We start from the raw sequence: 27,348 nt of genomic DNA, 5'->3' as shown, positions 1-27,348 counted from the left end.
AATATTAGATTTTGATATTGGAGGTGTAGTTATATGTATAATTCTGGTTTGCGGACCATCACATAGATTTAACAGCATATTCTGGCATTGTAAATTTTTAGTTTAGTGAATATGAAGTAAATAATTGTAACACACGTTTGTTCATATTCTGACAAGATTAGCTTTTGTCAGTTAGTGAACATGAAGTAAATAATTGCAAAACAGCTGATCAGAATATTTGCAAAAACACTAAACAGTGACTTATTTAACTAAATTATCACCATTCCTACTGTTTCTACAAAAGATCAATGCATGGTCTATTAAAAAAAAAAAAAAAAAAACAATTGTTTCATCTCAACAGATTAAGAACACAGTTCCCCTGTTCCCATCTCCAAACATCCACCTCATATGGAAGACATCTCCCATCATCCCCAAAAGTATATATCTTACTCAGTGGTCAAACAGCAGTGGTGAAAGGAGAAACTCCCCTTCAAAGTACAAAGCAATCTTGTATGGATATTTCATAGCAGCTAAGACCATAACCTTTTATCAGCTGTATTCAAGCAATAATAACCTGATCAGTTAGTCAAGAGGAATCTGTAGGGAAACCCCTTTACCACTATAGGTATGAATTTTTCAAGTCCAACATTCGTCAGTAATTGGCTGAACGTGATCGAGTCTGAGAAATGATAACCACACAAATGAAATGAAAACTGTAGACAAACACAAAGTATACAAACTAATAAAAATAGTTGGCAAAAGTGCTGTGCATACAAGTGATGGCAAGACTTCTTGATGATTAATGAAATTTATTTAAAAATATTTATCCATGATAGGAAGAAGTAGGAAAAAAAAAGTCTCTGTATCATATAAGCAGTGAATGAGTAATCTGGTTCACCAGCTACCTGAACGACAGACTAGAATTTGTCAGATGGCAAAACAAGCAATCTGGATATCTAGTTAATAAGACATGAGTTCCTCAGGGGTCAGTTCTTGGACCTTTGCTTTTTTAATATATTTATAAAACATCTCCACAAAGTCTTCACACAAACTTCAATTATCCAATACGCTGACGATTCGACTGTTATATCCTCTGCTAGCAACTTCCCTGATCTCCTAAAAATAACACAAAACACCTTCACAACCATAGAAACTTGGCTAAATAGATCACAACTACTACTAAATCCCCCCAAAAATTAAGCTACTACTATTTTCATTTAAGTCGCACCCACAGAACTTAAAAATTTATTCACAAAATAACATTGAAATTGAAACTGCGAAGACAGCAAAATTACTAGGCATTACTATAGATGACAAACTTTCCTTCAAACATCATATTCTTAATACAATACAGAAAACACATTTTAAACTAGCCAAACTCTATAGATGTAAACTCTACATGGAGCAACCCACAAAAATAAAACTGGCAAGTACCCTGTTACGGCCTTCCCTCCTCTAAGATTCCCCCGTCTTTACCAACCTACACACAACTCTAATTAACAAATTGCAGTCATGCTATTACAAAATTGCAAAATTTGCCTCAGACTTACCAAACCGTACACACCACTGCCAGGCCATTAAGGTACTGAAATGATTTGAATTCCCCCACTACCTTCATTACAACCCAACTAATTCTTGCTCACAAACTAATATATAACCCAGATAACTGCCCTGCACTTAATTCCACCCTACAGTCCTCCATCCCCTCCCAGAATCTTCGGTCTACTTATAAACAGCTTCTCACAGTATCCAGACCCAGTAAGAGAGCCAAACAAAGCCTGTAATCCCACTCCATAGCAAAATAATGGAATGGCCTACCCCCGTCTATTGCACAACTGAAATCCATAAAAACCTTCAAATTAACCCTAAAACATCACTTCCTTACCAATCAAATCTGTCATTGTGCTGAAAACTATAGACCACCATAAATAAATTCTAAGACTTTGCTGAATAGTATGACTCTTTCAATTACAAGTAATAATTTGTAAATCCACCAAAATCCTTTGTCTTTTACACATCAGATCAGTATGTCAAACACTGTATTGTCTCTATAACCATTATTAGGGTAAATCCTAAACTTCCTACATAGTGAAGCGCATAACTGACCTGCTTATTATGAATGTACATTCTGCCTTTTGCCTACATGCAGTGAATGCCATTAAGAATGCTGTATATGTATTATTAACACCTAACTAGATTGTATAAAGCTTTCTACTGTTTGTACTACTAATCCCTTAGAAATGTAGAGAAATGTGTAGAAGTGTACAAACATTTGTGTACTCTGTTTTACTGTAAATAATATCTTTGTAAAAATCTTCATTTCTTCTTCTGTAGCTTTTATTCCTGGGCCTCCTCCGAAAATAGGTTTCGGTTTCTGACCCAGTGAACTTTCTCCGTCAATAAATAAATAAATAAAAAGCACAGATTGTAAATGAAATGGTTCAGATGCAAGATATGCGAGGCTTGGAAGCTGTATAACAACAATATAATAGCATTAAAAACAGTTTTAAGCAAGAGAGGTGACAGTAGGAATGGCACAGTGTATTAGTCAGTTATAGCCTTAACCATCTGATATGCATGTCCATTGCCATTTTGAATTCCTCTATTGTGTTTGATTCCAACACATTCTGTAAAAGGTTATGCCTTAGAGCTGGGATGCTGAGAATCTTTTTAGGCATAGCCATCCTTATTTATTTATTTATTTATTTATTTATTTAGCTGTCTGTCTATTTATCTGTCTGTCTGTCTGTCTATCACTAAAACTGCAGTATGCAGGCTTTGTTCCTATAATACATTAATTACTGTGTCAGGCTTAGTTGTCTGTGTAGGAGAAATATGTAATCCATCATTCTGTTCCTAGCTTTTTGTTTAGAATGCTAAGTGGAAACTGTAGATTGCAAAGTTTGCAGCATGACTTATTTGGTGCTCATCCTTATAAACACCTTCTGATACTGAATCTAACCGTTGGTACTTAATATAAGTATCATGCCATTTGCATGTATTTAGTGGCAAGAGTTAGAATGATTGCCATGACACCTAATATAAAAATGCAGGAGTTATTTTTATGACACTGTATGGCAAATCCATCTGTCCATAAGGCAAAACTTAGTAGGGACAAAACTTATTTGAAAGTATTTATAGGTTCATATAAACTTACTAAGCTGTTGACCTGGGAGGTTGTTTAGAAGCTTAGTCATACATTCCCATGACGTTCTTAGCCCTTATATTTTTAAGTACAGATAACCCAGAAATAAGCAGAACATTTACATGTTGCACATATCCATGAGGGACAAGGTTGCTAAACTAGGGTGAATTTGTGGTTACCCATCCATTTGTCCAGATGAAAATTGAATAGTGTAAGGGAAGTACTTTGCATTATGTGGAGAGGAAGACAATATCAAAAAGTGATCCCTCCAACATGCACTATTTATGTTGCAAAGGAGATTTAGCTCTGAAAAAATGTTTATGCCCTCATTGGACTTGTGAATGTGCAGTTGATCAGACAGGATAGGGTCTCTTGAGACTCTGTATGCAAGACATAGAAGAAGACAAAGCTTTGAGATGGCCTGCATAGTTATTATTTAGGCCCTTGATTTTCTTAGTTATAGTTGTGGGCTTTCAAGCTGGGTCAAATGTTTGGACAAGGACTTACTGAAAGCTACATTATACTCTATGACTGGCCTGATGAGTGCATAACAGTAGAATGATTACATCCCTAAAGTTAGACACCATACATTTATTAATAAGCTGTGCAATGAAAAAGCACTTTCTAACAATAGTGGATACAAAGTGATTGAAGGATAGTTCAGTGCCTACATAGGTTCCCAGATCCGTAACTACTGGATCAGTTTTTTTAGGGGGTGTGTTTTCAGTATGATAGTTGCAAGGGACCAAAGGATTATATTATATATGTCTTGACATTCAGTTTTAGTACATGGTTTTGACACCATCTATCAGATTGGGCTATGTTTTCTTGGAGGATCTGTGTGTCCTCTGGCGAATTTATGATGGTGCCAACTTTTACAGTCATGTGCAAACATGCTGAGCCATAAATCCTTAACAGTAGCTTTAACCTCTGAGAAGTAAGTGCCAAAGAGAAGTGTTCCAAGGACTGAACCCTGGGGTACAGCACTAGCGATAGCTGTTTTAGAGAAAGTAGATCATCCCATCCTAATTTTCTGAGTTCTGTTTTTGATCAGATTTGCTATCCGGTGAGCTACATAGGGATTAACATTTATCTGAAATAGTTTAGCTGCAATACCAGAGTTTGGGGCAATGTTGAATGCTTTAGTGATGTTTAGATATGCAGTGTGGACTGATTTGTCCTCATCCATTGCTTCTGCAACCTTCTGGAAGAAGTCAACCTGGTTAAGTAGGCAGAATCTTAATGTAACAGATCCAAACCTACTTGTGCCAAGAATTGGTAGGTTATATATGTCCTTATTTATTAATTACATAATAATCCTTTCCATAGCCTTAAAAATGAGGCTGATAAGACCTACGGGCCTATAATTTCACACATCTGGTAATACCTCACCTTTGTACAAGGGAGTGACAGTTGCTGTCCTCCATTCATTTGGTACAAATCTTTTTGGGAGGCTGATACTGAATAACCTTTATAGTGGGTCTAACAGCTCCTGTTTTAGGCTGGCCAGTAAGCAGCAAGGTATGTTATCTGATGCCACAAAAGCAGTGTTCTTGGCCTTGGATAGTCCTTCAGGGCTAGTGCAAGGGAAAGTTGAGGGGGATCATTAATACTGGGAACTGGACATCTGATCTTTGTATGTAAGGCTAATGTGTTAAATACTACATCAGAGAACATTTGTTCAACACAAAACATCACTCTTTTCCTTTAAACTTCTTTTTGCAAGGGACAAGCTCCTCCTGCAACTCCTGATTTGGGGCAAGCCCCAGCCCAACCCCAAATTTAAATATATTTATTAACTCCAAGATTGCCATACCACAAAGAAAAAAGGGAATATTCTGAGAAATGACCTTGTCAGACTGAGTATTTTTTTTCCATTCAGTCTAAACATTACGGGACTTGCTAAAACAGGTCCCAACATTTCAAATAGTTACCACAGTAAATTCTTGCTGCTTGCACTATGTGTGAAATACAAATGTAGCTGCATGTTTTGGATAATTTTGTTGTCACATGCAGTATAAGTGAAAGAAACATTATTAACCCTCTGAAACATCTCCGATATAAGCAGCATCAGTTTTCTCTAAAATCCACATCTTTTCTGTTTCATTAGGAGCTCTAGTATCTATGATTACATATACATAGATGCATTTGGGAGAGGAGATCGTTTAACAGCCAAAGAGTGTGAACTGCTAATTGGTCAGCAAGTTACAGAAGAGTTCTACGGTACAGTCTGCACTCAGGATGTGTTACAGCGCATGGTAGGCTTTCTTGTGAACCTGGGAAAGAGGTACCTATTCTTTTTAACTAATTATTAGACTTTCACTACTGGCTTATTTATTTATATGAGTAATAGCAAGTGTTTATATTGTTAAATTGGACTAGAACATTCAGTCTGGTCAGCCAAAAATGGTTACCTCACTAAGGGTGTTGCACAAACTCTTATATTGTGTTAGTGGTCAGAAATCACTTGCAATGCACTAAACTAATCTGAAGCATTTTAGACCCTGACCAGTTTATTTCTTAATCAAGTTCAGTTCTTTAAAGTTTGCTTCTGAAATTAAAAGTTGATATTGTTTCTTATATTAGTAATCTTCCACTTTTTTTCATATTTTTGCTCATTGTAGGGAACCACATTTCAGTGTAGTACTTGCTAGATGTAAAAGGCTGATTTTACTTAGCAAAAAAGATGCATCTGAGTACGTAATTTGAATTTATATTATTATAAGCATACAAAAGGTATAAAAAGTAAGGAAAAATTATCTGTTTTATGTAAAAACTGTACAATAGTGAGTAATAAGCATACTATAGCTAAATATGAATAAACTGTAGTGCATAGCTTAATGTTTTTAATGTAATTATTTCTGTGGAAAGTGACATTTTGAAGTGCATTTGTTCTACAGCTCTCTGGTCATATAGATATATGCATCTGTATATATGTCTGTGCGTGTGTGTATTATATATATGTATGTATATATATATATATATATATATATATATATATATGTATATATATATATGTATATTTATATGTATATATATATATATATATATATATATATATATATATATATATATGTATGTGTGTGTATATATATATATATATGTATATATATCAGATATTTGAGATGAGCAATCCTTGAGTTAGGGGAATATGCCCTTTCCCTGGGAATTGTTCACTCTCAGAGTAAGTATATATAATTGGTGGGACAAGCCTCCTCTATGAAAACAATGTTGTTTACATTGCTTGCACCTCAGAGCATGCATAGAATCGTATCAATGTTGTGGTGACATTAGAGATGTCAACATTTGGTATGTGTATATATATATATATATATATATATATATATATATATATATATATATATATATGTGTGTGTGTGTGTGTGTGTGTGTGTATGTATGTATGTATGTACTTCACAGTTTTTTCAAACAGTAAAGTGAACAGTTTAAGTAAAGGGCCAAAATATAAACCACTCTGGTGGCATAGCGGGATTAAGCCCTGATTATGGCCAAGGCAACCTAGGTTTGATTAGTGGCTTGGGTGACTTACAGAGTGATAGGGAGGGATGGGTGTACCATGCCTATCCTGATGATATGGTGGTACTTGGGTGTCTGTTGGTGGTGATCTCTGGTGGTGGCCAGAGATGTCACTAGAGGAGGCTTGGTTAGCAAGTGGTAAGTGGGCCTAACTGAGCTGCTGTGGAGGCAGTATGATACAATACTTGCTCAAACTGCCACAAGTGGAAGGAGAAGTGGGTAGGTCATACTAAGAGCCCCCCACATCATATGGATACTCAGATATGCAGAATCCACATTGCCTCAGGTCTGTGACCAGCCCCAGAAATACCAGAATAGTGGAACCTAGCCAATACTCATGATAAAAATGTAGAACCAAAACTCATGTTAAAAAGATGGAGCCAAAAAAAAAAAAAAAAAAAAAAAAAAAAAGGGAACAAAATAACTTGCCATTGTCCATCGGAATCACAACAAGCCCTCAAGCCCTGAAAGGAGAGAGTCTTGAAAAGGCTGCAACACTAGGAAAATTGCTCTAATCTCTAGGACATTGATATGTATGCTTGTCTCTCCTGGGGACCAGGTGCCTTGGACTGTCTTTCCCAAGAAGTGTCCCCCTACCTGAATTGGGATGTGTCCATGGTCACAATGGCCTTGGGCTGAGGAAGTATGAAAAAAGGGCAGCCCTGAATCTGTTCTGAACAAATCCACCACCTGAAGTACCTTTTGAATGCCTGAGTTATTTTGATCTGGGTGGAAAAAGTTTGATACAGGATGGACCACTGAGATGCCAGGGTCCATTGAAGAATTCTGTAATCTCTTGCCAAAGGAACCAGAATTATGACCACAGACATGGACTCTAAATCCTATAGAATTAGTCAGGGTGACAGTGAGGAGTTCAGAATTATCTTTTGGACTTGAAATCGAATCGTTTGTACTCTTAGCAAGGGAAGGGAGGCTGTCCCTGATACAGTATTAAACAAGGCTTCTATAAATTCTAGCACTTGAGTTGGTTCCAGTTGAGATTTGTTGAGATTGATAGTAATGCCTGGGTGAGAACACATTTGGAGTACATAATCTCTTGCTTTGATCAGCGGATACCTGGTCAGAGCGATTATGAGCCAGATGTCCAGGTAAGGAAACACTCTGAATCTGTGCAGTCTCAAGTGAGCTGCTACCACTGCCATACGTTTGGTGAGCACTGTGGGGGGCTGTGGTGAGGTCAGAGATAAGTGCTCTGAATTGGTAATGACTGGTTCCCAGCTGGAAGCATATTTATCTCCTGCATCCCTTGTTCATTTTTCTTTGATAGTACATATCCTGAAGATCTGTTGAGCACATCCAGTCATCCTTGTGCAGGAAAGGCAAAATGGACTGAACCATGACCATCTAGAACTTTGTATGTTGAACCAATTTGTTCAGATCTCTGAGATCCAAATTTGGCCTCCAGTCTCCAGTCTCATTTTCTTTGGCACTAAAAAGAATCTTGAATAAGTTCTGGATTCTTTCTGGTCTGTGGGGACCAGTTGGATGACTCTTTTTTTTCCAGCAGCTTTGTTATTTCTAGAGCTGCTGCTTTTTTTTCTGACTGGGTTGAACATCTGAAATTCTGTTTACTTTTGAAGCAGGGGGTAGGGAAAAGGGAATTATATAACCCTTGGAAATAATCTTCTGCACCCATGTATCTTTTGTTATGTCTAATCAGGCTCCCTGGTGCAGGGATAGACAACCCCTGACTGCCTACAGAGGTAGACAATCAGGCCTCCCTTCAGGAGAGCTGATATGTTTTGTCAGAGAAAGAATCTGTGGACTTATTTTTCTGCATGTCTCCTCTGCCAGGCGGGCAGAATCTTCCATTAGAGTTTCCTCCTCTGCCCCTGGGGGAACTCTCTCTAGACCTAGGGACTTTCTGAATCACATTTTCTAACCACCTTGTTTGTTGATTCATAGAGAAGGCTCTTTGAGGAGTCGAAAAACATAATGCCCACTGCAGACAGGGTCTTCCATCTTGCTCACACCTGGAGAGTGTGTCTTTAACTTTAGGGCCAAACAAAGAACTTTTGTCAAAAGGTGCATTGATGAAGGATGACTTGAATGGCTTCACAAAATCACACAGACTCATCCAGGCATGTCTCCTAATGGAAATGCCTGAACCTTGAGGTGCCTTCAGCTGCATGTGAATGAGTCTCATGGACAAAATTTCGAAGGTAGCCAACTGTGAGGCAACGGAAGACTGCGCTTCAGCAGTTATTGCTCCTGAGAGGGATTTGGAGAGTTCTTTAATCTAATCCCTCTGTAGTTGCTGAAGTGTGCCAAATAATTTAACTAAGTGTGAAAGTCTCTGAAGCATAAACTCTTCCCAAATCTGTCCAACACCCTAGACTGCCGGTTAGGGGATAAAAAGATGAACTCTGCTCTGCGAGTTCCTTCTTTGTGGCTGTCACTATGACCAGGGCATCTACTAGTACTCCTTTGCTCAAGAACTCTTTTCCCTTTGGTGGTGCTAGGATCCTATCTGGTCTCTTAGGGATTGGCTGACCAGAATTGGGTTCCTTCCACGCCCGCCGAAAAACCAAATCAAAGAGCTCATCGGCAGGTGGAGTAACCCAGGAAGTAGATGGGTCAAACCCAAATGCATCCAGGAATACCGATTCCTCTAGGAAAGGGTTATCAGTAGACTAACCACTCCTTTGCTTATGGATCTCCAAAACGTCTCCAAAGGCAACATCATCATGTAGTGATGTTGGGGATCCTTCCCTTTCATCAAAGTGGGGATTTTCTGTGATTAAACCCTCAGGAGAGTCTAAGTGCCTCCCCTTGCACTTCCTCTTCCTAGGGACTCTTTTGGTGGGGTGCTGTGGAGAAGTATCGGATGATATATGGATACCCTGCTGGGTAGCCTGGAGATGTTGGGCTGGCTGTCCTTGTGGAGTAGAGTGATGAGGCAAAAGGCACAAAAACATATGGAAACCAGATGGCAGATCCAGGGAGGAATTGTCTGTACTGTAGAAGAGAATACTCTCTCTACCACCTCAAAGGCAGAATGCTCCAGGGAGAAGGAAGCCAAGGGCTGAGAAAACAGACTTCCAAACCATCAGTGCCTAACCCGAAGGCAGTCTGCCTAAGGCAGAAGTTGGACCTGAGCTGTCCATAGCCAAACCCTTGAGGGGCAGAGTCAGCTCAAACCACTTCATAGTTTACTCCAGTACCTTGGAGCCGACAATGGCTCTTCGGCTCTGAGAGTCATCCATCTCTAACACAATCTGAGGCGGTCATTCAGAGAAGGTATCAGATCCGAAGATACAACAGTCTTCAGATCGGATACAGATGGTCCTGCAAGGCTTAGATCCAAGGGCTCTGAAGCCAAAGTATGGATTGGAGAAGGAGACAAGATGGGTGGAGTGGTACTAATGAAGATATCCTGACCCAAAGGGGTAGAAGCTGGGAGAACTCCCATCTGTATCTGTGCTAACAGAAATGTCCTCATCATTCTATCCACATCTGCTTCTGTAAGACGTCTGGAAGAGAAGGAAGAAGAAAGTAGTGAAGGGGACCTAGAGTGATGGCGCATCTCTTAAAAGGGTTTGTAGCTGAGAGAGAACTGGGTCTAGAGAAGATGCATATTATGTCCGGGGTAACTCTTTTGGCTCTGAAAGAACTGGATCCAAAGAGGCAGACCTTGTATCTGAAATTGTCAGATCTGAGGATTTGGTCTTCTGGATCCAGACATTTTGAGATCTTCCAGGTTGGCTCCTTGGTCATATCAGATGGAGTGGAATTTCCAGAAGGTTCTGGTAGACGTTCTTCGTGTTTCACTTTTGCAGTCATCACATTTGAGTTATCCTTGCCAGAGTAGTCCTTGGCCGGCACTAATACCAGAGGCTTAGTATTTCTGCGTCAGTTGCTATCGCTTCAGGACTGACGTCAGGTCATCAGTAGTGTAAAGTAAGGCAGCCGGCGCCATTACATTAGTCTTTCTTGCCGTGGAGCCCGAAGTGAAGCAATTTGCATGAGTGCCGGTCAGTCGCTACCTGACTTTCATCTACTGAATTGAAGTTGGAAGTCTTCTAAAGCTAAGTACCCCATTGGGGATCATTTTTGCTTGCACTAACCAATGTCAGAAAAAGTTAATAATTGTCTCGCCTGTGGAAAGCAAATACCACACTGATACTTTCATTCTTACTGCGTCACTTGTTTAGGCCCAGACCACGATGTCCCCCGTTGTCGCTTCTGTGCTTTGTTCAATGTCAGAACTATCCATCATCGCGCCCTTATTGTAGCTAGATATTTTCACTTACAGTCCTCGAACTCTGATATAGGTTCGGTAAGCCATCTGATAGTAGATCTTCCAAAAAAAGTAAAGATAAAGACAGAGGCAGACTGTACAGGTCCAAACCTACTGACAACGCTTCTGTTAAGCTAGTCGTCAGTTCTCTATTCCTCAGTGAGGCACTTTCCCCTGATGTCCGCTTCTGTGGATTCGCAGGCTGCTACTGAGACCCTTTTGGAGTGCTGCAAAACTCTTCTTCGACTAAGGATCCTGCAGTCATCTCTACCTTGGATGAGTGCAGAGCTGCTGAGTAGGCACCGGCTTCCAGGGAAGTCCTTCGCACTACAGATTCTCAACACAAACTGATGTCTTCTTTCACGACTACCATTCTTTCGAAAACAACCGAGTTTCTTAGGCCCAGGGTATGAACCACACCCAAGAAACCAACGACACAATCTCAGGCACCTGCTTCCTTGCCTCAGTCACAAATGCTTAAAATGGCAGAAGACCTTATCATGCTGATCAGGGGAAGTCAAGCTACCCCCTCCAAAAGGAAAAGAGATCTGTCCCCTGTAGTTTTGACTGAGCAAGAGTCAGATGACTGATGCATCTGAATATGACGATATGCAACCCCTCTTCACTTATGAGGATTCTGATGCAGAGGATTCCATCCCTTCAGCCTCTCCCCCAGAGGATTTTTCCTTTGGGTAAACCCTTCATACTTTAAGGGAGCATTTCCAATGGGAGAGTCAGGACTACCCTTAGTCTAAAAAGAGACTCAGGTAATTCTTAGATCTTCCACAGCACAGACCCTTGGCCATCCACCCAGTCCTGGATGTTGTGAAGGATGTTTTCCTGGAATCCAGCTTGAGTCCTGACACCCTCCCTCATGCACCCAGGAAACCCGACAGGTACTATAGAGTCCCTGACTCTCACAAATTTCTTTTTAAAAATCCTACTGCTGACCCTGAGGTAATTTCTCAAGGGCCTAAAGGAATTAAAGCAACCTCTGCTAAATATCCCACCCCCTCAAATAGGGATTCCCAAGCACTAGACAGATTTGGTAAAAAAGTATACACCTCAGCTACTCTTGCTATCAGGCACTACATTGTCAGTTCCAGATGCTAAAGTTTCAGCAACATACCCTAGAACTCCTCAAACAAAAAATGTCTTCCTTTCCTGCTTGTGCAGAATTTAAAGAGTTACAAGAGTTAATGCATTCTGCAAGTCAAGTAACTAAACACACCTTGCACTGTAGTTTTGACACCCTAGAAGCTTCTTTCAGGGCAGCAGTCGCCGTACCTGTCATTAGAAGGCATGCATGGCTTAAGGAGCAGCCCTTGCCAGACCATGTCAATTCTAAATTGTTGGATGCCCCCTTGCACAAAGACAACTTATTTGGCACTAAGGCAGAAGAGGTCTTAAAAAAAGATGGAAGAAAAAGCAAAATCTATTTAGACAGTTAAGGATTTCTTACAGGTCCAGCCACCCAGGTTCAGCAGGCATTGTCCCACCAAGCACTGGTCCTTTCCTGCTCCCACTAAGCCAGTCCAACCCAGGCCCCAGGGAACCAGACCCCTCCCCCAGACAGCAGCCACAGGGAATGCAGAGATCAATGCAGTGGAATACCTCCACTTCAAAAGCAGGGAGATCTAAGCCACCCCCTTATGGTAAGAACTCACAATGACGCACCACCCCCACCCCTTCCCTCTGCCCGCCTTCACTTACCCCTAGGAGGAAAACTCTCCTTTCACGCAAGCACCTGGGCCACTATTACCAACGACCACTGGGTTCTCAACATAGTGTCTCAGGGATACAAATTTTCTTTCCACACCCTTCCAACCCCAAAAGGATTCCCAGATCTACCTCTAAACCAGTGGGCAGAGGCTCAAAAGCTAATCCTTTCCCTGCTTTCTATGAGGGCAGTAGAGCACGTTCTTGCAGAACAGATAGGCTAAGGTTTCTAGTCCAGACTTTTTATGGTGTTCAGGAAAGAGGGCACCTGGCACCCAATCCTCGATCCATCAATTCTAAACACCTTCCTGGTGATCCCAAAATTCAAAATGCTCACCCTCCAGCAGCTGCTAACCATGCTGTCCAAGGACGCTTGGCTAGCCACCCTAGATCTAAAAGAGGTCTACCTCCACATTCCTATCATGGAATCATGCAGGAAATACCTCAGTTTCAGGGCAGGATCTCAACACTTTCAGTTCTCCATGCTTCCTTTTGGCTTATCTACTGCTCTGGGAGTTTTCACAAAATGTCTGGCTCCGGCCATTGCTTTTTGCAGACAAAGGAATATCCAGATTTACCCATAACTAGATGACTGCCTTATTCAGGCAGACAGCCAGGAAAAGCTGCTCAAGCACCTGGCCTTTGTAAACACCCTACTAACCTCCATAGGGTACACAATCAATGAAAAGTAATCCAAACAGGTGCCCACCCAAAGGATTATTTTCCTGGGAGCAAGCCTGGACACAGCATTCCAGATGGCATTCCTTACACCAGAAAAGCAAATTTTCCTGACAGCCTACTTCTCTCAACTAGCCACCAGACCCCAGTTATCTGTAAGGAAGATCCTGCAAGCTCTGGGGTTCATGGCATCTTGCATACTACTCATTCCATATGCCAGACTGCATATGAGGAAACTTAGTGGTACCTAAAAAGCCTTTGGTGTCAACACTGTCAAGACCTGGAGACTCTTATACCTATAATTCCTTGTCTCAGAAAAGATTTTCTTTGGTTGGCAACAGCATGCTTCCATAACAAGGGACTACCTTTCTCAGCACCCCCACCGCCCAGACCTTCACCACAGACACATCAGACTATGCTTGGGGTGCACACCTAGATGGCAAGTGCATACAGGGCCAGCTGAGCTCGCAGCAAATCCCTCTGCACATCAACCAAAAGGAGATGATGGCTGTCCAGCATGCCTTGATAGCTTTCAAGCCCCTTCTCTCCCCAGGGGCTCTACTGATCAAAACCGACAACACCACTGTGATGTGGTATATCAACAAGCAGGTAGGGACTCCTACCCTCTATGCAGGCTGGCCATGACCCTTTGGCACACAGCCTCTGTCATGCAACTGCATTTGTTAGCACAATTCCTACCATGTTCTCTCAACTCTCTGACAGACCAATTAAGCAGAAATCTTCTGGACCCACATGAGTGGCAGCTCAACAGAAGAACCTTCACCCTAATAACTCAGAAATAGGGCACCCCAAAGGTCGACCTCTTTGCCTCCCACACCAGCCATCAGCTCAGCAAGTTCTGCACCAGGAAGGATCACTGCATGGCTTGGAAAGTAGATGCCCTGTCCTTCCCTGGGTCAGTCTATCAGTCTATGCCTTTCCTCCACTACCTCTCACCTCCAGGGTACTGCTCAAAATAAAGGAGGAAAAACCAAGGACAATTCTTATAGCTCCAGACTGGCCTCACCAGCACTGGTACCCCTTGCTGCGCAGCCTGTCCCCACTGCCACCATGGCATCTTCCTCAGATTCCAAACCTGCTGACCCAGAGGGAAGGGGATTTCATGCATCCCCAATTGCAGACACTCAATTTGGCAGCTTGGCTTATTCCCTAACCCCGGATCAATCTGCCAAACTCAGTAAACAGGTTCTAGATGTTATACGTGAGGCCAGATGCCCTAGCACTAGAAAATCTTATGCTGACAAATGAAAAAGGTTCTGCACCTGGATCCAGGCTAAGGGAGCCAATATGGCACAGCCCTCACACCCTCTCATCCTGGATTACTTAGCTGACCTACTACACAGTGGCCTCTCTTTCTGCTCTAAAATTCATGCGTGTCCTATCTCTGCTCATTTCCTCACTGACCAGCCCAATTTCTCACACGCTTTGATCAAACAGTTCCTAAGAGGGTCTAGCAACTTGAGGCCACCCAGTAGAGCACCAACCCCCAGCTTGGGGCCTTAACTTTGTGTTGGAAAAGCTCACTCTGCCCCCTTTCGAACCAACTTCTTCTGCAAAGCTAAAATTTCTCTCCTGGAAGACAGCTTTCCTTCTGGCCATCACTTCAGCCAGAAGAGGCTCCATGCTGCAAGCGCTAATGGCTGGGGAACCCTTCATCGTCTTCCATGCTGACAGGGTATCCCTCAGAACTAATGCATCCTTCATGCCCAAGGTAGTGTCCAGTGTGGCTCTCAACCAACCCATTCATTTGCCCACCTTTTTTCCTAACCTCCAGAACAAGGAGGAAAGGATCCTGCACTCCCTAGATGTGCACAGACAGCTCAGATTCTATCTAGACAGGACTAAATCCTTCAGAAAGTCTGATCAATTGCTGGTAAGCTTTGCTACAGGGGCAGAAGGCAAAGCCATCTCCAAATAAACCATTTCCAAATGGATAGTACACTGCATCCATTTATGCTACAAGCAACATGGAAAGCCTCCCCCCAAGGGGGTCAGGACACACTTCACCAGAGCAGCCTCCACCTCTGCAGCTTTCCTCAGAGGAGTCCCCACCAGGGGCATCCTGGGGGCTGCCACCTGGACATCTGTTACGCTTTTACCAAACATTACCACCTGTCTCTCTCCTCCAAATCCAGTGCAGGGTTTGCCTCTGTAGCCTTGCAGGGCATCCTAGTCAGCCCCTAGTGTCCTTGACTGCCTCCACCCATTTCCTCAGCTTTGGGAATCAACCCAAATATGATGACTGCAACAGTGAAACATGAAGAACATAGTACAGTTGTGTGCACTTACCATAAATGTAGATGTTCAAGTGTATTCACTGTTGCGGTCCTTGTTTCCCTCCCTCCATCCCCCTTTCTTCTCTTTCCTTACAAGGGACATATTGGTATTTACTTTCTATTGGTGGGGTTTTCCACCAGAACCTGGCTCCTACTTGGGGGCTCCTGACAGGTTAGGGCAAGAAAAACTGATGTAATGGCGGCGGCTGCCTTAATTTATACTACTGACGACCTAACATTAGTCCTGAAGTGACAGCAACAGACGCAGAAATACTAAGCCTCTGGTATTCGGGCCGGCCGAGGGCTACCCTGGCAGGGATAACTCAAATATGATAACTGCAACAGTGAATACACTCGAACATCTACATTTATGGTAAGTGTACACAACTGTACTGTGTTTTCTCAACTTTTTTTGTTCTGCCTTGGAGGGTTGAGCTCCAGCCAGCAACTCTGAAAAAGTTGTAGGAAAACGTCCCTTCAAAATTAGTTTATTTTTTTCTGTCTACCAAAACCCTAGAATTAAAGGACTTGCATATGTCACAAGGGACTTTTAAATGGGCAGGGCCCAAACAATAGACACATGGGAATCAGGTAAAGACATCTTGTGCCCATTCTGTTTGCACTTTTTGAAACCTGAAGCTTTATCTGCAGTTATACCTCTAAACTAACAAAAGACAATAAAGTAGAAAAGTTTTTTTTGTTTAAGTCAGAAAAGAAAAGAAACTACCAACAATGGCAGAAAGAATTATCGTAATGGTAAAACAGAAAGTTGGGGAAAAACTACAAATAATGGTATTAAAATATGCAGAAAATGCATAGGGATAAGGGAGGTTAGCTTAGACTAAATTTAAAGAAGTGTAAAAATAACATATATCAGAAAGAGAGAAAGTTATAACAGTAAACTTTTATCACTCACTAAACGCTCGAGAGCTGACAGCGACCACATCTGTACGTGAAGGCAGCAAACAGGATCTGAGCTATGGAAGGGGACTAGAACATTATAGGTAAGGGAGGAGCTCAAGAGCTTGCAGTAGCCATGAACTGTAAAAAGCATCTGAGTCTGATCCGAGGATTGAAACATGTTGAGCAACGAATGAAAATTGACATCACCACATCATTTATTAAACTGTGTTTTGGGGATTGGATAAATGTATGTTGATAACGTCAACATAACTCTCAACTGTCCAGATTTTTCCTCATATTTTTAGTCTGGTCCTCATAAAATTTGTGGTGGTCTGGCAAATTATTGAGGGTTGATATCACTAAATAATGAACATTTGAGTTTCAGACTTCATACCCTTCAGAAAGTGCATGATAATAAAAACCTGCTATTCTCTCAACTTTCTAAACTTTTAAGAGCAATATTTAAAAATTACCCCTATTTTTGGACCTTTGTCCAGATTTCTTGCACTGAGAAGCATGCTTGTCACAGTGTTTTTTTTTTCCCTGTGGAATACTACCTTTTTATACTTACCTTTTTACTTGCTGTTGTTGATTGTGGTATCTGAACTTCAGATTTGATTTTCTTTTTTAAAATGAAACAACTTTACTCGTCCCTTGGTTCTCCCTTCCTCCAGCCAGACAACCTTTCCACTTTAGCAGACTACAAAGTTAACTCAGCCACAGATGGATGAGTCTGGTGTGTGCATTTCTGATACCAAAGATCATGTCTTGCTTTCCTCTGGTGTAGTTCTTTCAGCCACCATGGACCCAGGGTTGAACACATCCTCTGGTTGTTAGTGTCCTTAGCAAGTATGTGAGAATCACTCTTGTCAGTCTTGGAGGATTGAGTGGGAAATGCTTCTCTGACTAATCAGACTGGGATGCCTGTTCCCTGGGATCATGTCCATGACTAGGTGAGTTAGTCTGTTTCTGTTGAGATCCCAGTTAAAAAGAAGCAGAATGTTAAACATTTTTTTCCTGTCTCTCTTACGTGACAGGAATAATTAACTGTGCCTAGCTCAATGTTTAGTTCTGGCTATTGATCCTTCTCATTCTGGAATTCTGGTAAAAGAAAACAGAATTCTTCATTTTCTGAAAATTCCAAGGATAATGGACAGGGAAATGATTGGGAGGGAACAAATTCTATTTTTTTTTCTCCTCAGGTAACTGATTCTGAAGAAAACATTTCTGATAGTCCCTTGGAAGACTTTTCATTTCCGAAACCAATTGTTTCAGTGGGAACATGATGACATTCCAGTGTTTTTTAAAAATATATATCTGTTATGATTTATTACAACTGCAGTTTCTTCAACTCACTTTTGTTCTTCCTATTCTTCTAGCTTTGGAAAATGTTTTTATTACAGCCAGTAACATGCCTGATAGCCAGCCTGTAGGTGCAAAAAAGGCAGATAGATTATATTAGGTTACACAGTCTTGCAAGTTATTATTCTCTAATCCCAGATCTGATCCTTCAGTGATTTCCTTGGCAAATCCATCTGGAACTAAATATTTGGTAAATGCTAATCCCTCCCCACTGATAAAAATGGGAAAGTTTTGATAGATTTAGAAAAAAAGTCTATTCCTCAGCCACACTTAATTTTAGGATTCTTAATTGTCGGTCTCACATGTTAAAGTTTTTGCTTGCTTCAGAATATGGGAAACATTGTAGCATTACTCTTCTGAGGGACAATCTTCTCTGACTACATTGATGGCTTCTGTGTCCAAGTAACCAAACATTCTTTGAAGTGTGCTTTTGACTCAACTGATGGCTCTCTTCTACTGGAACTGTTGTGAGAAGGCTTGCATGGTTATAGCCTCAAAATTTGCCTGACAATGTTAAAGCTGAAATGTTGACTTATCCCCATGATAGGGAGATTGTTTTGAATTGTCAGCTATTAGGCTGTAGTTGTGTTTGTATATGGTGACAAGATGTAAATGTCTGGGATTTTGAGCAAGTTCTAACCAATAGAGTTCTCTGAGTACAATACAGTGGTGCGTTCTGTGGGAGAGTTTAGCAGTACCTTTGGATATCTCATTGTAAAATTGCTGTTGTTTGTCAAGCAGGGTTGTTCAGGTGTTCATAAATATAGTATCTACGTAGTGTGAAAAGGAGGGAAGAGGAAATGTGTTCTCTTGCAGAGTCAGTCGGGTAATGTTTAGATATGTAGAGGGACCTTAACATTTTTGGTGATTTTTATGTTAACTGTATGTTGTATGTGGTAATCAAATTTAATATTTTTATCTGTATGAACACCCAGAAGTTTGGAATGTGAGAAAAGCTTGATTTTTGTATTGTTTAAGGAAGTTACACTAAAGCAAGGAATTTAGGTTTCAAATTGTTTGGAGATGAAAAGAAATAATTTGGATTTTTGGTGTAGAGAAATAGCTGCAAGCTTGCCAGCCGTTATTTAAATGACACGAAGGCAAAACTACCACCATAGTGAAAGTCTCCAAACAATCTTAAGGTGTTTCCTCTCAAAGCTAGGAACCTAAACAAAAAACTCCACACTGTTCCAGTCTTCCTCACTCTGGAGAATTTAAACATCAATGCTGTGACTGAGACTTTGTCTAAAGCCATAGAAAGTGCTGCAGCAATGCAAGATTTCATAGTGTTCCACACATTTAGATCAACAACAACACAGATTGGGGCCAAAGGTGGAGATGTCTCAGTCTACATTAGCAACAAGTATACCTCCAGGTTGGTTAAACAGGATGATACCACGGAGCTCATCCATGTACAAGTCACCATAGATAAGGTCATTCACTGTATCATGACAAACTGCAGGTCACCATCTGTGCCCCTAGAGTCTCACAACTCTTACCTAAGCCTGCTATAGGCACTCACTATCCAACCAAATGCGCTATTCATGGGTGACTTTAACCACCTCTCTATAGACTGTGAAACTTGCAGTGCTTCAAACTCACAGGCACAGTGTTTCATGAATTTTATTAGCACAAAATACCCTAGAACAGATAGTGCATACTTCGACCAGAGTGTTGGATATACTGGATCTGGTACTCACCAGCATGAGAGAATTGCACCTCACCCTCATCTCTGTGTCACTTACTCACTAGTTAAGTCAAATCACTCCTTTGAAGTAAAAATCAACCCAAAAAACAGTTAGGAAATATTCTAAGGCAAACTACATCCTATTAAGTGATAGTTTTTCAAAATACAGGGTTCCCCCTAAACCTGAGACCACAGCTACCTGTGCAGAATTATTCACAGAGTCCCTTTACAAACATGAATGACTGCATAGAAGCTGCCATACCTATCAAAAGTAAACCCCAAACAAACCCCACTGGTGGAATCCTCACCTAAATAGGGAATATAATAAAGAAGTAAACTCAATGGCCAAAATCAGGAAAAGCAATTCCCTTAAAGACAAGTGCTCTCTCATAAAACTAAACAAGAAACTAAGGTCTGAGTCCAACAAGGCTAACAATGAGGTCAGGATAACCTCGCAGGCTAAGGATGACCGCAAGGCTTGCTTCATCTATGTTTAGTAAGAGTGCGTACTGTGTATCCTGACCTAGCCAAAGCATTTGATACAATGCCACACTCAGGTATCATTGACAAGCTCTCTGAGCTAGGCATAAATCCCTAAATAACTCACTGGATTGCTAGATGGCTCACAGACAAGACCCAAGAAGTCAGGATTGGTGGCACCACCTCAAGCAAGAGACAGGTTACCAGTGGAGTACCCCAGGGCTGTGTCCTTAACCAACTTTTGTTTGGCATCAACTTCTCAGAAGTCAAGGGTAATATTAAAGACCTCTGGCTCACCAAGTTTTTAGATGACTGTAAATTGGGAGATGTTATAGATTTCCCCGAAAACAACAACTCCTTCTGAGAGTGTTTAACACAGACAAATAATTGGTGCCAAAGCCATGCCTAAAAGACAGTGCCAAAAATGCATTATAATGCCCTTTGGGAAACTGTCAACCCAAGTTAATTGCTTCATTGATAAAACATCCCTAACAGTCAACCACATAGTAAGGGATCTGGGAACATATGTAGACAGCAATTTGGCCTTTGACCAACATGTATCTAAGACAGTAAAACAATCATTTAATGTCACTCAACTTATAGGTAAGGGTATGACATACAGGTCCAAGAAAGTTGCACTGCCACCACTCTGTTTGGCCTTAATCAGCCCTATCATTGAATACAGTGCCCCTTTTGGCATGTATCTAACCAGAGACTTGCAGCAGTTGGAATGCCCACAAAGGTTTCTCACCAGGAGTATTCAGGACATTAATACCCTGTCCTGTACTGATCCGCCTAAAGTCTCTGTCTTTGTATTCATTCTCCTGCTGAGAGGAGATATTTGCCTGCCTTATGAGGCTTTCTCAAACCCAACCCTGATGGAGCAGTTGCACATGCGCAAGAAAAACAGCACCATTAACATTACCCAGGGATTTGAACTTTGCTTGTGATGTAAACAGAATATGCTGGAGAGACTAAGTGTCTCAAAGGATTCTTGCACTGTGGAATAGACTCCCCATCCATGTAAAACAGATTACATCCCTGACCCTATTCAAATGAAACCTTAACAATTGGATGGGAAAATGTAAAATTAACCTGTCTGGCCCCATGTCCCACATACCCCCCTTGTAGATGCCCATGATACTGGAAACCCAAATGGCTTGGGGTGTGTATTAGGCTTGCAAGGGCCTTAGTGACAATATGTGAACCTATGAAGGATTCCTGGGTAAGTTTTTGTAAGCTCTTCATGTATTGGCATTCCAGATAAGAGAAGAATTGTTAATATACTGTACTAATGGTACACTTTTACTTGCTGTGCCATGGTCATTTATGAGTATGTGGTCATGGATGGATCCCGTTCACTAACTGATACTGGATGAAAAGATGAGAATTAATGGAGCCATTTAATTGCTAGGACTCTGTTTGAGATGTAGCTGTGGAATCTCTGAATGAAGAAGACTCCGCAGAAGTTGTACTGCCTCAGACACAGCCTACAATTGAAGTGAAAAAAGAGCCCACCCTAAAAGAAGTAAGAACAGCACAGGAAGATGAAGTCAGGGAAACCAGCAGGCTCAGACTGTCACAGCAGATATTATCAAGATGGGTGATTTGCAGAGAAATGGCTCCAGAGGGTACTCATAACAGTCCAGAAAGAAAGGTGTATCCCAGATAACTGGAGAATAAGCATTCTAGTGACAGTGTACAAGAAGAAAGGGGACATTCAGAACTGTGGATAGTAAGGAAGTACTAAACTCCTGTCATGCTGCATGAATGTGCTGCAGAGTGCTATTGATAAATGAGTGCACAGTGTAATACAACATGAAATGGGAGATAAGCAGGTCTGATTCAGATCAGGCTGCAACACAACCATCCCAGTGCTTGCAGTGAGACAGATAGTGGAGAAGAAGTTAGAGTGAGGAAAGAGTCCAAAAGAGCATTGATCTTTAGAAAGCAAATGACTGGGATATAGAAAGCTGATTTTGGCAGTCTTGCAATAGTTCAAAGTCTTTGTGACATAAGTATTAACAGTGTTTGGACTCACAGAGAGGTTCCCTCTGGAAGTAAGTGAGCATCATGCTTCAGCTCTGAGTCCACTGCTGTTCATACTGGTGATGGACTACATTAGCAAGCAGGTCAGAGGGGACAAAGCAAAAAAGCTGCTGTATGCAAACATTGTCACTTTCTTCTTTTCTTCATAGAGCACAGCCTGCTGTCACTACACCTGACCTCAATAATGCAAGAGCCTTGCCACAAGACCCTACACCAACAGATTTACTGTGAATTTTGTCAATGTTTTATGTAAGCATATTTATCATGAAGAGCCTTGCTGTGTATTAACTTTTTTTCAGTTAAATACAAGTCTGCTCTGTGCTTGAAAATCTCTGTGAAATAGTCTGTGCACTCTAAGGACCTTTTACTAAGTATGCCACTGCCCCTTTTTGCTTGGCCAGTAGACTTTTCTGCATATGCCAGTTATATAACCTCATGTAATGACAGGCAATTTGTTTTACTTTCGTCTCTTTGCTAATTGTTTTGTTCTGGCTATAAACTGATTTGCTCTGTTATAAACTGACCTGATGCTGGCCAGTAATTCAACCCAAACTCCCAGTAACTCACCACTTGAAACTGTAATACAGTTCAACTCTTTTTTTATAAATAGTATAGCATCTTCAAGCAAGTATTCCTCGACATGTAATACCAACCCTGCTCAACAGCCACATATCACTACATCCACTTTCACCTTCAAACCTGTGCCCAGATCCTGTATAAAACTACCCTTAAACAAACTTAAACTGCACTCTTCTTCAGCTGATGACCTTCCAAGTGAGTACCAAAAAGTAGCAGCCAATAGCATTGCCTACCTTGTCTCAATCCTTATAAATAGATCAGTCCAGGAATCCCATGTTCCTTCTCTGTGGAAAAAGTCACACATTATCCTTTTCCACAAAGGAGGAAATTCAGCAGACATATTAATAACTTTAGACCTATAGCAGTCTTATCTCCCTTCATCAGAATACTTGAAAATGTATTCAAAAACTAGACTATCTCCTGCAAGAAGAACTCCTATCCCCTACACAACATGACTTCCGCCCTTCTCATAGTACTAGCACTGCTCTTCTAATCTATATAGAGACTGTCAATAAAGCTGGAGATAATAGCAAACTAGCCTCTTCCTTATTTCTAGACTTGTCTAAAGCCTTTGACATGTTTTTCACAGCAAACATTTCCTAGCTTCATAACTCACAACTCAGGCTTAACCCAAAAAAAGTCCAAACTACTACTTTTCCCCAAATCTGTCATGAAAAAACAAAATTTAAAGTCCTCCCTCTTGATAATACAACCATTGAAGTCACTTCTTATAGCAAACTATTTACTTGTATTCTGCTTTTAACTGCATATTAAAACTTCGAGACCACAGCTCTGTCTCTTGTGAGTCAGGCAGAATTTTCCCCACCCTCCCACCCAGTTACTGTTGTGTTCTTAAACACCACTGTTTTTCTAGTTGACTGCCGCTTATGTTAATTTGACCATATATCTCATTTCCTCTCTGCGTTTACTGGCGCAAATTATCATTTTGTGAAATCATTCCCTTTCAACTATTTAAATTTATTAGCCACCCTACTGTGTTCCATAGTACCAGAATACAAAAGTGACCACCCCCTTTCAGTCTATCTTGCTGTTTTAAAAATAGTGACTCTCCACTAAAATTTAACTTTTTAGACAGGTAAAACTTAAGTTACCTACTTTCACATCTGACTCCTCTAGTGCGCACTGCAGTGTTTAGGATAAACCTTTTTTTTTTATCTTACCTTTAAGCATCCCTGTGAGTAGCACTTGCTATAAAACCTGCTGAAAAGCACTAGAAAGCCTTAAACTGATACAAGCACTCAACTCTCCTTGATAATAAGGAGAAAATAATCGTAGGCATAAACAGCCTACAATTGCAAAGTACTTTGCTAAGGTAAGGGAAAACAGCTCTTGTATTTTACAAAAAAAGCACCAAACCAGGCATGTCCAAGGGTCAGCTTCCAGTGATTTGTCCTGTCCACCTGGTGAATCTGGGCATACTGGGACAATGCAGCAATTGCCTCATGTACACAGACAACCCTCTCCTCCTACCACCTAACACTACAACCTGCGAGAGATGCATTTACATAGCCAAACTGGAAGCAAAGATCTCTCCACCCAAGATTTTGCTAGACAGTCAAGACGAGAAGGTTAACACCCGCACCACACCTCAAGCAACACATAGCACCTTCTAAACCCACACCACCAACACCCTCACATAGCAACACTAAACCCTCATATGCGGAGGCCCTTAACAGTAACCTGCCCAAGCAACAAGAACCTCCGAAGCTGAAACGCAAACTTACACCAATCACAATCAAAATGTCACATAGCTCACAACACCAGTGTGCACCCAACAACAGCCCCTACGGCAAGACAACATACCCAACACTTTAGTTATAGGTGACTCTGTAGTCAGGCACACTGATGTCCCACTCACCAGGCTGAACAAGGAGAAAATTACAGTCAGCTGCCTCTCAGATGCCAGGATCTGCCACATAACGCATGCACTCAAGTCACTCCACAGCGAGTACAGATATGACTCTGTCATTGTCCATGTTGGAGTGAATGACTTGAGACGTACCTCCCTGGACTACATGAAATGAAACATGGGAAAGTTCTCAGATCATGTGGCCCAGGCAGGCATGACCCTAGCCCTGAATAGCATCCTGCCTTTGCCCAGAGTGATACCACAGTATAAGGACAAAATGATTGACTTCAACAATTGGCTAAGCTTCTGGTGTCATTCAAAGGGGATCCAGTATCTGTCTGCCTAGGAAGACATGATCAACAGACCACAATGCTTTGCCAGAGATGGTGTGCACCTGTGACCCGTAGGATTCAGGTTACTGGCTAAGGCGCTTGCCACCCCTGTAGTGCCTTTTTTAGGCAAAGTTCAAAGGACAAAACCACCACCGTAACCGGTACAAGCATGCAAAATCTGAAGGTAATGCTACTCAGTGCTAGAAGTCTAAACGTCAAAATGCACTCTCTCGAGGCACTCCTAAAAATGGAGAACATCGATATCTGTGCAGTATCTGAGACCTGGTTCAAGGCTCCAGAGCACCCCTGCAATACCAGGCTACAACTCTTACCACAATTTTCGGCCACCAAACCAGAACCGAAACACTAAAGGTGGAGGAGTGTCCATACTCACCAAGGATATTCACACCACCAGGCTAGTTGTCCAACACAATGCATCTGAAATTCTTCAGGTGCAACTAACACTAGTTAAGATTGCAATCCAAATTGTAGCTTGCTACAGATCCCCCACCATGCCCCAAGATTCTCACTACACCTTTCTAAACATACTGGAAAATATTAAGATACAACCAAACACCCTAATACTGGGTGATTTCAACTACCCTGCTATTAACTGGGAAAACTACTCGTACCAACACTTTTGCCCAACGGTTCTTGAAATTCATAAATTCCAATGCCCTGGATCAACTAATCCACAGTCCCACCAGGGGCTCCAATATCCTAGACCTGGCCATTACCAACATGGGACATCGATGCTCCACACCTGTGGTCATCCTCTCATTGGTTAGGTCTGACCATAAGCTAATCACCCTTGACATCCATATCCCTTCCCCACCCCCCCGGTAAGGAAACCTCCGTAAAAAACTTCTCCAAAGCCAACTTCATGCTACTCAAGTCAGAAGTGACAAACTTCAGGACACCTATGCCGATGGGAACTGAAAGTTCGACTGTTGAATCCTACACTAAGGCACTGTATGAGCACATCCACTCGTGCATGTAACGTGCCATCCAAAATAGAACCAGGATGCTCTTCTCCAAAAAAAGGAAGCCAATCTGGTGGTCCCCTGCCATAAACAAACGTTACAACAAAATGAAGAAACTGTTGCAGAAAAGAGGACAATCCCAGGATGCAAAAAGCTCCCTTACCAGCCTCAGTAAGAGGCTGAGAGCCCTCATAAAATCCTCCAAAGCTAGTTACGAAAATAAAATTACCAAAGGTTCTATAGCTATGTCAAGAATCTAAATGGTAATGCTCAGATCTGCTCTGAGCTACAACAGAATGGCATTAAATATACTGATCCCAAGGATATTGCCAATATCCTGGCAGATTGATTCAGTGCCAACTTCACCCCCATCACCCCCCTGAAGGGCCCATCCCAGTACCGAAAGATTGCCAAATTCCAGTAATAACGGCCACACAGGTAAAAAACGCACTCTTCAAATCTATGAATACAGCATTCATGGGACCAGATGACATCCCAGGCTGTGTGCTACATGAACTACAAAATGAACTGGCACCTCACCTAAGTGCCATGTTTAATCATAGCCTCACCTCAGGCTTCATGCTCACTGAGTGGCACACAGCTACAGTTGTCCACTGGACAAGGGGGGGATCCACCTTGGATCCTGGGAACTACAGCCCCATCAGTCTGATGAGCCTAATCTGCAAGACCATGAAATGTATTATCATGGAACTAATAAACAAAGACATTGGCAACCTTCAAACACTGGACCCCACCCAGTTTGGGTTCGTGAAGGGCCGATCTTGTCTCCTGTACCTGATTGACTTCTTCGAATCAGTCTCCAGAGCTGTGGACGAGGATAAGGCGGTCCACACAGCCTATCTGAACCTCGCCAAGGCCTTCGACACCATTCCCCACTCTGGAATCATAGATAAACTTACTAAGCTGGCCATTAATCCCTACATCACTCGATGGGTTGCCAACTGGCTTACTGACAGAACCCATACTGTAAAAGTAGCCGACTCCAAATCCAGCTCCAGACAAGTGGAGTACCTCAGGGTTCAGTCCTGGGACCGTTCTTGTTTGGCATCTACTTCTCTGAAGTACAGGCCAACACTAAGGGACTCTGGCTAACAAAGTTCACAGAAGACTGCAAACTGGGAGCCATTATTGAATCCTCAAATGATGTGGATATTCTACAAAAGGGCCTTACAGAAACAGATGCTTGGTGCCAGAGCCATGGGTTCAAGCTCAATGCCAAGAAATGTATAGATGTGAAATTGTTCAATCTCACCGTTTGTTCTTACACATGGGTTCGGAGCCGATCCTCGGCTCCGAGTTGGCCGCATCATCAGCTCCGCATCTTCGAGAAAGCTCGAGGCACAGTAATATCCCATGATCCTCAGGTGCTAACCCTCAGATCTAGTTTGCCGCTAGCAGCAGATCGCATATGAGAGGCTCGGGCCAGTATAATTTTTCAATTTTCTTGCTATATTTCTTCTTTAAGT

The 27,348-nt window shown here is 41.7% G+C and overlaps 1 protein-coding gene across 2 annotated transcripts in view; it reads left to right on the top strand.

Moving 5' to 3' along the window:
- The window catches only part of FBXO21 (F-box protein 21), a 686,173-nt gene that overhangs the window by 429,399 nt on the left and 229,426 nt on the right, over positions 1-27,348 (top strand). For both annotated transcript variants that reach the window (XM_044068290.1, XM_044068289.1), the window contains exon 8: positions 5,235-5,411. In XM_044068290.1, the coding sequence (XP_043924225.1) occupies positions 5,235-5,411 (177 nt within the window). The remainder of the gene's footprint in view (positions 1-5,234; positions 5,412-27,348) is intronic.

Source organism: Protopterus annectens, chromosome 4.part0 (assembly GCF_019279795.1).
Source record: "Protopterus annectens isolate FY-2018-M chromosome 4.part0, PAN1.0, whole genome shotgun sequence".
Lineage (NCBI taxonomy): Eukaryota > Metazoa > Chordata > Ceratodontiformes > Protopteridae > Protopterus > Protopterus annectens.
This window is presented reverse-complemented; position numbering and strand designations above follow the sequence as displayed.